The 12,040-nt window shown below is 51.0% G+C and overlaps 1 protein-coding gene across 2 annotated transcripts in view; it reads left to right on the forward strand.

Annotated features, from left to right (window-relative positions):
* Positions 1–390: 390 nt before the first annotated feature.
* Positions 391–12,040, forward strand: part of SLC25A48 (solute carrier family 25 member 48) — a 43,564-nt gene continuing 31,914 nt past the window's right edge. The window contains exons 1-5 of one of the 2 annotated variants that reach the window (XM_070793610.1): positions 391–429; positions 562–676; positions 3,883–3,926; positions 8,815–8,886; positions 11,149–11,407. In XM_070793610.1, the coding sequence (XP_070649711.1) occupies positions 583–676; positions 3,883–3,926; positions 8,815–8,886; positions 11,149–11,407 (469 nt within the window). In that variant the 5' untranslated portion in view covers positions 391–429; positions 562–582. Of the gene's footprint in view, positions 430–449; positions 677–3,882; positions 3,927–8,814; positions 8,887–11,148; positions 11,408–12,040 lie in introns of those variants that run through there. The other variant, XM_070793612.1, reaches the window with a different exon arrangement.

A 12,040-nucleotide genomic window follows, 5' to 3' on the forward strand; every position in this document is an offset into this window, starting at 1 on the left:
CCATGGACTGGAGCCCACCAGGCTCCTCCGTCCATGGGATTCTCCAGGCAAGAATACTGGAGTGGGTTGCCATTCACTTCTGCAGGGGATCTTCCCAACCCAGGGATCAAACCTGTCTCTCCTGTAAGTCCTGCGTTGCAGGCAGATTATTGACAACTGAGCCACCAGGGAAGCCCTGATAGTTGGACATTCAATTACAATTATTTCAGCTCTGTTTTAGCTGAAAAGAAGATGTGTCCATCCAGCTAAATAATTCAGTCACAGAGTGACCTTTGTGTTTGTAATCAAATACTTCCCGACCTCAGATAGGGCCTTCCTCTTTACCTCTTGTCGTTTGAAAAACGTCCCTGAAATAATTTCCAGTGTCTCAGAGACGTGAATAACTGCAGGTGGATACTCCCTCACTGGCCCGCGCTCTGTGCCTTTAAGGTCCACTGGGGGCGTGATGTCAGCCGCCCGCGGGCACCCGAAGCGGGGAGTGGGGCAGCCCGGTGTGGAGGAGGACCTGCCTGCAGGGAATCCGTGTCCCTGACTTAACCCGTCTGGCGCGCTTGCCCGCAGGTCCTGTCCAGAAGACACTGAATGGGCACTGACCCAGCTCCGGGAAAGCGAGGCGCCGCGGCCGGGGCCATGGGCAATTTCCAACTGGAAGACTTTGTCGCGGGCTGGATCGGAGGTGAGCGCACCCCAGGACGGGAGGGATGGAGGGACCCCCAGAGGTGAGTGTGGACTGGGACAGCTCTGCGCGACAGGAAGAGAGCGAGGCGGCGGGCGCTGCACGGACGGAGTCTCCACGCGGTGCCTGATTCGGGAGCTCAGCTACTGCCCACACACTACCCAGGCGCGCGCCGCCCGCCGCCAGGCTGGTCTTGTGGCTCCTCGCCTACTGCCGCGAGCCCCATTCAGATTCTTCCGGAGCCTGCGATTGCCTCAAACTTCGGGTTTACAAAACTTGATCCTGATCCGTAATGATTAAACCGCCCATCAAAGTGGACAGCCAATGGAGCATCCCAGCGTGTACACGCCCTTCGGCGCCCCGATGCGCACCTGCATTTGGGCACTCCTGGGAACTTGTAGGTGAGGGTGGCGCTTGACCACCGCACGCTCCGCGCGCAGGATGCGGAGCCCGGCACCACGGTCAGGCTGGCTCTTCGGGCGTCCGGCTGTTGGGGGAGCTGGAGCGCAGAGCTGGGGACCCAGTACCGGCAGCAGACGCCCCCTGCCAGACGGGAAACCCTTACGGTTTTCAGCTGCTGCCAACTGTCACACCTCTCCTCTGGCACTGTTGGGCCGGCTTATCCCTACCTACCGCTCCTGGAGCCGCTGTCTGCTGGATGTGTTTGCTTGGGCAAGAGTCACATCCACTGCCTCCCTTCTTCATTCTTCTCTGTCCAGTAGGGGGTCGGTCTGTCCCTCCTCTTAGTTCAGCTATTGGAGGTTTGAGAGACTTCGCTTATAGTAAAATACAGTCTTTCTTTTGGCTCCATCTAAGAGGATCATTGGGTTTCCCTGGTGGCTCAGCGGTAAAGAATCCACCTGCAATGCAGGAATCGCAGGAGACATAGGTTTGATCCCTCGGTTGGGAAGATCCTCTGGAGGAGGGCATGGCAACCCACTCCAGTATTTTTGCCTGGAGAATCCTACGGACAGAGGATCCTGGAGGGCTACAGTTCATGGGGTTGCAGAGTCAGACAGGACTGAAGTGACTTAGCATGCATGCACACAAGAGGATCATCAGAAAAGAAATGTTGATGAATGCAGCCGCTCCCCAAAGACAGAGTAAAATACTGACATGCTTAGGTAAAGGCTGTGGCCATCGTGTTTGTGCCCCACCAAGTGTCCTAGGTGTGGAGACCAGGAGACTTGTAGGAAAGGGAAAAACAGAAACAGCATCTGGAATGGGGGGTTCCTCTTCTGGTGGCCCCTCCCACCTAGCAGGAGGCCATGTCTGTCCCCCACAGGTGGCTGTAGGGCTCCTGTCTCTCACCCTCCCAAGCAGAGGTAATTTCTTTCACTGGGGACAGTTCTGTTGCACAGGCTCCCTTGGGTAGGGCTAAATTTACCAGTCAAGGGGCTGTGCCCAGAGACCCAGTGGGCACACCCAGGCCCTCTTCAGACAACCTTTCAGCTGTTGAGAGGGAGAGACTTTCCTTGACTGCCCCTTCAGTAGTCTGACCAACTTCAGTAGGGCTGCCCCGGGTGTAATTTGAGAAATGTCCTGGTGGGTGAGGCTACCAGAGTGGCTCAAAATCTCTGATGACACAAAGACTCTCTCCACCTCACATGGCAAGTAGTGGGTCATCCTTTATTCTGAGATTGGTCTTACTTTGTTTACGTCAACAGAGTTTTGCTTCCATGAAATGAAGATGAATGTAGTAGCAGGGAATACTTAATAAGTATCAGGTGCTGTCGGAGAAGGCAATGGCACCCTACTCCAGTACTTTTGCCTAGAAAATCCCATGGACGGAGGAGCCTGGTAGGCTGCAGTCCATGGGGTCGCTGGAGTCGGACACAACTGAGCGACTTCACTTTCATTTCTCACTTTCATGCATTTGAGAAGGAAATGGCAACCCACTCCAGTGTTCTTGCCTGGAGAATCCCAGGGACGGGAAGCCTGGTGGGCTGCCGTCTATGGGGTCTCGCAGAGTCAGACACGACTGAAGCGACGCAGCAGCAGCAGCAGGTGCTGTTTAAACACTGTGTGCTCAGTTGCTCAGTTGTGTCTGACTCTTTGTGACCCCATGGACTGTAGCCCGCCAGGCTCCTTTGTCCATGGGATTCTCCAGGCAAGAATAGTGGAGTGGGTTGCCATTTCCTCCTCCAGAGGATGTTCCCGACTCAGGGATTGAACCCACATCTCCTGTGTCTCCTGCACTGGCAGGTGGATTCTTTACCACTGTGACACTTGGGAAGCCCCTAAATGCTATATGGTTACTTTTAAAGCAACTTTATTGAGGTTATTTTACATATCATAAAATCCACTCACTTCAAGTGTACAATTTAGTGATTATTAGTAATTTTACTAGGTGGTGCAACCATTACTGTAAGTTAGCTTTAGAACATTTCATCCCCCAGTAAGATCCCTCACACCTATTTATTGTGAAACCCCATTCCATTCCTCTCCCTCTGGGCAACCACTAATCTACTTTCGGAATCTGTTATAAATCTATTGTCATGGAGATTTCCCTCTATGTTTTAGTATATGATTTCTATAATTTTAGTGCTTCTGGATAGGTCTTTGGTTTCTTTTGAGTTAACTTTGTCTACGGTATGAAAGTGAAAGTCGCTCAGTCATGTCCAACTCTTTGTGACTCCCTTGGATTACAGAGTCCATGGAAGTCTCCAGGCCAGAATACTGGAGTGGCTAGCCATTCCCCTTCTCCAGGGGATCTTCCCAACCTGGAGATCAAACCCAGGTCTCCCACATTGCAAGTGGATTCTTTACCAGCTGAGCCACAGGAGGAAGCCCAAGAATACTGGAGTGGGTAGCCTATCCCTTCTCCAGCAGATCTTCCTGACCCAGGAATCAAACCAGTGTCTCTTGCATTGCAGGCAGATTCTTTACCAACTGAGCTATCAGGGAAGCCCCTATATGGTATGAAGGAGAGGTCTAACTTTATTCTTTTGCATTGATACCCAGTTATCCCAGCACCTTTACCTCCCTTTCTATAGCGTACTTGTCCTGGAGGCAAGGCCCAAGTTTTACTCCATTCTCTTTGCCTTGCTCTGTGTGTGAGCCCATGCCTGAGGGTCCCTTCTGATGACTGGGCATGGACTGAGCAAGTGAATGTAAGTGCCTGGGTCCTCTGTTCTGTCTTCGAACAGCTGGTGCAAGTTCGAAGTCCAGGGGCTGAGTAACCAGCAAGTCTTCTTGATCCCCAGGTGCAGCCAGCGTCATCGTCGGCCACCCTCTGGATACAGTCAAGGTATGGTAGCCATGTCACCACTACCTTTTGGAAAGAGGCCTGGAGCTAGTCTGCGTCCAGTAGTGTGCCTGCTGTTTCTGATCCCCAGAAGGTCGCCAGCCCAGGGCCAGCTCTCTGTGCCAGTCCATGGGGGTGGAGAGCTAGGAGGCCCGACCTGGAATGCTCTACCCTCATTGCTTGGCAGTGATTTTGTTTTCATGAATGCTCCGTTTCTGCCTCTAGGTTCTCAGGAGCTTCAGGGGAGGGGGTGAGGGCACTGGGAGTGTTCTCCTGCAAGCCTCTGTGAAACTAAGGAACCAGAAAAGGCTTCCAGTGTGAAGTGGCATCTGAACCAGCCTCTAAGGTCAGGCGATTGGAAAAGATATCCCAGGCACGGTGAACAGAACGGCAAAGGCACTGAAGTGGGGAGGCCGCCTGGGGGTCACGCTTAGGAAAGGCCAACATGGCCAGTTTTGCCGATGCCTCAGGTTTCTGAAAGCAGCTACGGATCAGAATCCAGGAAGGGTAGGTGGTCAGTCAATCCTTGTAGGCCTTGAATATCAGCTTAGGACTCTGGACCTAGGTTGGGAACAGGAAGCCACGGTAACTTGATGGAGCCAGCAAAGCCCCTTAGCATTGGAATCACCCACGCCCCTTGTTCTACAGGTGTGGAAACTGGCCCAGAAAGGGGAAGGGCTCACCCAGGTCACGACAAGTTGAAGCACTGAGAAGTGAGGTGCTACAAAGGGACATGTGATTCCACCCCTACCCCTGCCTCCCGTCCCCTTGCTAAGCAGCACTCACAGTTATACCCTGAGAAGGTGGCCACTAATAGTGCCTCCTCACCTTGACTTTCACGTGCGTATCTAATGCTCTGCCAGGATTGTGCACAAAGAGGAACCTCTCAGGCCCTCCTCCAGGGGCCGCTGCGGCCCCCTTTCTCCCCATCTTCCTCCCCATGTGACTCTGGGCCCCTTCTCCATCAGAGCCCAGGCCTGCTCTCTTCTGATGGGGAGGTCAGCCTACATTATGTCTAAATAGTGAAGGTATTTCCTGGCTCCTTGACTCCCTCACACAAGCCCAGCCTTTTGCTCATGTATCAAACACATCCTGGATGCTTTCTCCAGGGCAGAGGTGGTGGACAAAGCAAGTCCGGTCCCTGCCCCTGCAGATCTAACAGCCATGTTTTTGACCCAGGCAACCACAGCCAGTGTGTTTCCCTGATAGAGTATCCTTCCCTCACCCACAGCCTGGTCAGGGGCTGGTAGAGCCTGTTTGGAAGCCCCATCCTCATCTCCTGCCCCTGGCGTGGCAAGCCTGGCCACCCTGTGCCACATGTCAGCTGTAAAGGATAAGACTCTCCTCCTTTTCTCCACTCGTCCCCCTGAACCTCTACAGGGAAGCTTTCCCAACACATAAAATCTAGTCTTTGTTCCACCTAAGAACCTCTCTGTTGAGAGTACCAGCCTGATGATGCCACCTTCCATGGCTGGCCTCTGAGTCCAGCCCGGGGCTGGCCTGGGGCCCTTGTTTCTCTCTAGAACATTTTCTTTCCTTCTGGCTGGCATTTACTCTAGAGTTCCTATTCACTGAGAAAGGTCTGGGCCAGAGTCCTAGAGTCAGAATAGCCTGGAGTCCAGTTCCCACTTTCTGTGTTTTCTCCCTGAACCTCGCCAAGCCTCAGTTTCCTCATCTATAAAGTGGACTGTGAGCCCCTTCCCCCAGTGGGGCTGTCATGAAGACTGTCACGTTGGCAGCGAGGGTAGAGCAGTGAGCGAGCCTTTCTGTCCTAAAGAACACACGTGCTGGAGTGCGGTGATGCAGACAAGCGACTTGTCCCCAGGCTCCCCCTGAAAGAGCCAAGCTGGAAGGATCCAGGCTGCTGACCTGGGGCAGAGACTTCCACCCTACAGGTGGGAGAGCCAGGCTGGCTGCTTGGGGCAGCAGGGCTGGGGTCAGGGTTCACTGCGGGCTCCTGGCACACCTGGTATGCTTAAAGTTTATGTCTGATGCAGTGTGACCAGGGTTTTCTAATCAGGGCTCAGCTCTCTATAGACCAGCGAGAACACTGTAAGAAAATAAATTTGCATTGTTTTAAGCCACTAAATTTATCATATGTTGTTATGGCAGCAATCAGAAACCTACACAGGGAATCAGTTTTTTCATCAGTGAGATGGGGATAATATCCACACCTCATAGCATTTGTGGGATTCTGTGAGATAAGTTCCATAAGATGCCCAGTATTTCCCCACGTATGCAGTAGGTGCATATTATGTGCTAGCTCCTGTTGCAATTGGAGAACCTAGAGGCTTGAGCTGTGCTGCTGGCATGGGTGTCAACTTCCTCAAGGGCTGACAGATCTTTGCTCTGGTCTAGGCCCAGGGTGGAATATGCCCTGGGCTTTTCTGTGGCCTTACTTAGACCCTCTGCCTGTCTACAGATACCCCAGTCAGCGGAGTCAGCCTCCATTAGAGTACGCCATCATCTCATTCTCCAGCCCCTCAGTCAGTAAGTGCAAAGGGCCGAGTGCCAGGGCCATGCTCTGCTCCAGGGATGAAAGGAAAATACAAGATGGCCCTGTTCCACAGGGGGAACCCAAATACCCTACAAAGCCAACAGAGGTGACAGAATTCCAGCAGAGCTATTTTATATCCTAGCAGACGATGCTGTTAAAGTGCTGCACTCAATATGTCAGCAAATTTGAAAAACTCAGCACTGGCCACAGGACTGGAAAAGACCAGTTTTGTTCCATTTCCAAAGAAGAGCAATGCCAAAGAATGTTCAAACTCCTGTACAATTGCATTCGTTTCACCTGCTAGCAAGGTTATGCTCAAAATCCTTCAAGCTAGGCTTCAGTAGTTATGTGGACCAAGAACTTTCCAATGTGTAAGCTGGGCTTCAGAGAGGCAAAAGAACCAGAGATCAAATTGCCAACATTCATTGGACCATGGAGAAAGCAAAGGAGCTCCAGAAAAAACATCTACTTCTGTTTTATTGACTATGCTAAAGCCTTTGACTATGTGGATCACCACAAATTGTGGAAAATTCTTAAAGAGATGGGAATAACAGACCACCTTACCTGTCTCTTAATAAACTTGTATTAGGGTCAAGAAGCAACAGTTAGAACTGGACATGGAACAACTGACTGGCTCAGGATTGGGAAAGGAATATGTCAAGGCTGTGTATTGTCACCTTGCTTATTTAACTTCTATGCAGAGTACATCATGCAAAATGCCAGGCTGGATAAAGCACAAGCTGGAATCAAGATTGCTGGCAGAAATATCAACAACCTCAGAAATGCAGATAATACCACTCTAATGGCAGAAACTGTAGAGGAAGCAAAAAGCTTCTTGATGAGGGTGAAAGAGGAGAGTGAAAATCTGGCTTGAAACTGAACATTCAAAAAACTAAGATCATGGCATCCGGTCACATCACTTCATGGCAAATAGAAGGGGAAAAAGTGGAAACAGTGACTGATTTTATTTTCTTGGGTTCCAAAATCACTGTGGACAATGGCTGCAGCCATGAAATGAAAAAAAAAAAAAAAAAAAGTTTGCTCCTTGGAAGGAAAACTATAACAAATCTAGACAGTGTATTAAAAAGCAGAGACATTACTTTACCATAAAAGGTCCATACAGTCAAAGCTATGATTTTTCCAATAGTCATGTATGGATGTGAGAGTTGGACCATAAAGAAGACTGAGTGCTGAAGAATTGATGCTTTCGAACTGTGGTGTTGGAGAAGACTCTTGAGAGTCCCTTGAACTGCAAGATCAAACCAGTCAATCCTAAAGGAAATCAGCCCTGAATATTCATTGGAAGAACTGATGCTGAAGCTGAAGCTCCAATACTTTGGCCACCTGATATGAAGAGCCAACTCATTGGAAAAGACCCTGATGCTGGGAAAGATTGAAGGCAAAAGGAGAAGGGGGCGGCAGAGGATGAGATGGTCAGATAACATCACTGACTCAATGGACATGAGTTTGAGCAAACTCTGGGAGGTGGTGAAGGACAGAGGAGCCTGGCGTGCTGCAGTCCATGGGGACACAAAGAGTATGACATGACTTAGCGATGGAATAGCAACAACAGCAAAACAGATAGGCAGATCACATCACTGGAGCACTGAAGTTCAGGCCCAAAAGATGAGCTGAAGAAGCTGAATAAAGAGCCTTCCAGGGGAGAAATGTAGGTGGAATGTTCTGGAAGCAGGAAGAAACTGATGGTCCAGGGTCCAGGAATGTGTTAAGTGATAGGCACAGCAGATGTGGAGGAAATTGCCTGGAGGTGGTGAGAGGCACCACAGAGGCACCACCCAGGACCTCTGTGGTGCTGGTTAAGGGTAGGATTTTTCCGATTTTGGAGGGAGGCCTCTGCAGAGCTTGATACAGCAGTGACAAACATTCATCGTTGTTTGGAAAAGATGTTGTGTCGATACAGAAAAAGGAGTGAGCAGGGGAGCAGGAGGCCATCGAGGAGCCCAGTGCATCACTGGGGGGACAGATACGGGGGTTCTGTATTTATCAGGAGGTGAGGTGAGCAGGCCACTCCCAGGAGTACTGGGAGGACAGGGTGCTGGACAGCAGACAGGCTGGAGCCACAGGTTAGCTCTTGTATTCAAGATGCAGCAAAACCATATGTCTCCAAACCAGTGTTGTTCTTGTGCAACAAACTGGCCTGTCTTCTTCTCTCAGCTCGAGGGGCCTCCTGCTGTATTTAGCAAGGGGTGAATGGGATGTGTAGGGAGGCGGTGCAGGTAGAAGACGGAAGGCCAGCCAGGCTGGGACGGGGTCACAGGGGCAGGCCTTCCCCTCTCTGGGGCCCTGTGCTGGGAGCCCAGTATCGTGGGAGTGGTGGGGACATGACCTGTCTCCGCCTAGCCCTCAGGCCCTTGCCTTTGCCTCTCTCCGCAGGCTCGCCTGCAGGCCGGCTCTGGCTACGGGAGCACCCTCAGCTGCATTCGCACGGTGTACAGGAGGGAGAGTGTAAGTGCTCCTGGCGGGAAGGTTCTCCTAAGGGCCAAAGTCACGTCCTCACCCCCTGTTCATGACACTCATCACCTTTGGCTCAGTGTTCCCTGTTCATCTCACACCACTCCTCAAATATTATGTATTACCTAAACTTAACCCTGTCCCCGGGTGCAATAGTATTGAGGGAAAAAACTGTGCGTCATCTCTCTGGAGAAATGTTGAGGCACTTAGGAACATGGAGTGGAAAATTCCTGCAGAAACAGGGTGACCTGTCAGGTTTTCAAAACCAGAGGAGTGGCAGGTAGGCCATGTGTTCACGAGCTCCCTTTATCCCAGAGTGGGGCGAGGGGTGGGAGTGGGGTGATTCTTCTGGTCCCAGGCACCCAGAGCAGGATTGTATCACACGTCACTCCAGACCAGGGGACCCAGGGGTTTTCTCTGCAGAGGAGAAAATCTGAGTAACAGATTTTGTAGAAGCATCAGGTGCCATTCTTGAGAATGAGTATGTGCTTTTTGAAGACTTTCCAAGACTCCTCCTTGGGGAATTGTCAATAAATTTTAAAAGTTAGGATGAAATGAACTATTAGTTTAAAGAAATAGGCATAAGCAGAGAACAAATATATGGATACCAGGAGATAAAATGGGGGTGGGATGAATTGGGAGATTGGGATTGATATATATATATATATATATATATATATATATATATATATATATATACACACACACACACATTACTATGTATAAAATAGATAACTAATGAGAACCTCCAGCATAGAACAGGGCACTCTACTCGGTGCTCTGTAGTGACCTAAAATGGGAAGGAAATCCAAAAAATTGTAGGTATATGTGTACGTATAGTTGATTCACTTTGCTGTAGAGCAGAAACTAACACAACATTGTAAAGCAATTACACTCCAATAAAAATTAATTAAAAAAAAAAAAGAAATAGGTGTAAGCCCTGTGGCAGCACTGGGCTTTTCCTTGAGTCACTGGGAACATGACCCCCTTATTGACCTCTGTCCCCACCAGGCTCCCTCCTGGGAAGTGGCCTGGAGCTCAGGAGTCTCCTGCTTGCACCTGGAGTTTCTTCTCCTTGGTTGAAGTGTGTCTTGTGTCTGCATGTTGTTCTGATTCTCTGGATGGTCTGCTCAGGGTGAGCCCTGCAAACCCAGCACTAGCTGTTCTGGTGTAATGTTGTCCTACTCCTCCATCCTCTGAATGGCAGCTGTTGATTCTCCTTTTTGGGACATGTGCCCTGGGGTTTCTGTGGGGACTGTTGCCATTCCTCTAAGACACGGTGGTTCAAAGCTAAGCGATGTCCCGAGTTATCTGAGGGGCCTTGTAGAGGAGGAGTCTGGAGTATGGTGAGTGCATGCATGTGTGTTTGCATGCACATGCGTGTGTGGACGCTTGTGTGAGGTGGTGTCCAGGCTCTTGTAAACAGGGTGCAGGCATGCAGGTCAGGCTGAACTGGCTTGAGTACAGCCTGGAGTTTTTACAATTGCTTCCCAGTGCTTTTTCACCTTTGGTGCCCTGTATGTGGCCCTGACTCCTCCAAGGGCCTCTGGAATTTTCCAGGCTCAGTGGCACATCTGTGGTGTCTGCTGAGAATGCAGGATGTGTGTACAGAAGCCTTTCATGCTGTTCATTCGGGGATTCTCCCTCCAGCTCTGTCCCAACAAACGCACATGCTCAGGGGCACCCAGCTACCTGCTGGCCCAGGTGCCCCTGGCAGGGCTGTGGACCCTTCACACCCCACCACTACAGACTTAGCACATTATATTTTACTTGCCTGTCAGTCTGTCTGCCTGGATCCCTTCCTACCCCGCCTCCAGATTGTGAGCTCAGTGCAGGCGTAAAGTGCTTCTTTCTTGTCCTGCAGGGCCTGGCGCGTGCCCAGAGAATGCTTTTGTTGGAGTGGCACATGAGCAGGGAGCATGTGGTGCTTGGCAAGCCCACTGCCCACTGGGCCTCCATGGGCTGCCCTCGGCCACAGGAACCCTGCCGCTCTGGTGACAAATGCAGGTCCCAGGCCCAGCGCACCATGGCTCAAGAAACAGCTTCATGTAGAAGCCAGTTCCTCCTCAGGGCAAGGATGCTCTCTTGCTCCCCTGTTTCTCCTTTCACATCAGCACCCTCTTATTCTTTCCATCGATATACTGGCTTGCTTTTCCTGTGGTGTCTCCCCTACCAGGCCATGGGCTCCAGGAGGGCAAGGTCTGTTCCAGGGGTGGCATAGGCCCTCATGCGTCCTCCTCCTGGGTCTCCCCACAGGTGTTTGGCTTCTTCAAGGGCATGTCCTTCCCCCTTGCCAGCATCGCTGTCTACAACTCGGTGGTGTTTGGGGTCTTCAGCAACACACAGAGGTTCCTCAGCCACCACCGGTGCCAGGAGCCTGAGGCTGGCCCACCCCACGTGCTGTCTGACCTGCTTCTGGCCAGCATGGTGGCCGGCGTGGTCTCTGTCGGGCTGGGTGCTCCCGTGGACCTCATCAAGATCCGGCTGCAGATGCAAACACAGCCATTTCAGGAAGGTAAGAGGCCGGGGAGGTGGCCTGGTGTCTGGGCACCTGTGACCCTCTCATGGCTTCCTAGATCTGGGATTTGGTTAATATCCTTTTTATGGAGCAGGGCATCTATGTCAAATCATTTTTATTGATAGTGGTAACTCTCATTGGTCAAGGGTTTACTATGTACCAGACGTTTGTGAAGAGCCCCACATATGTTCTCTTAATTCGTCTCAGAACAATTTCCTGAGGCGGGAGCTGTGGTTGTTTCCATTTTGCAGATGAGAAAACTGAGGCTCCCAGAGGTTGAGATACTTATTCAAGGACACACAGTTCATGACTGGCCAGTCAGCACCAGCTTTATAGATTGTAGCCCCTGGCGTGAAACAAAAATAGTATCTTGATTTCAAATTAGTAAGAATTTTAAAAGGGCAAGAGCAGAGCATTAAGTCAAGTGAGGGGCCCTGTGTGACTGTCCAGGTCTCAGAACCACACCTGCCCCTCACACCAAGGAGTGCAGCCAGGAGGCCTTGAGCTGGGTTGGCTGCTGCTTCATGAAGTGGGTGCCCCCACCGTGCCATCCACATTCCATTAGAGTTTCATTTCTTATCTCTGTGTAGCTAGCTACTCTGCCCCATGGTGAGCTGGAGCTGATATCTC

This window comes from Bos indicus, chromosome 7 (assembly GCF_029378745.1).
Source record: "Bos indicus isolate NIAB-ARS_2022 breed Sahiwal x Tharparkar chromosome 7, NIAB-ARS_B.indTharparkar_mat_pri_1.0, whole genome shotgun sequence".
NCBI classification, from domain to species: domain Eukaryota; kingdom Metazoa; phylum Chordata; class Mammalia; order Artiodactyla; family Bovidae; genus Bos; species Bos indicus.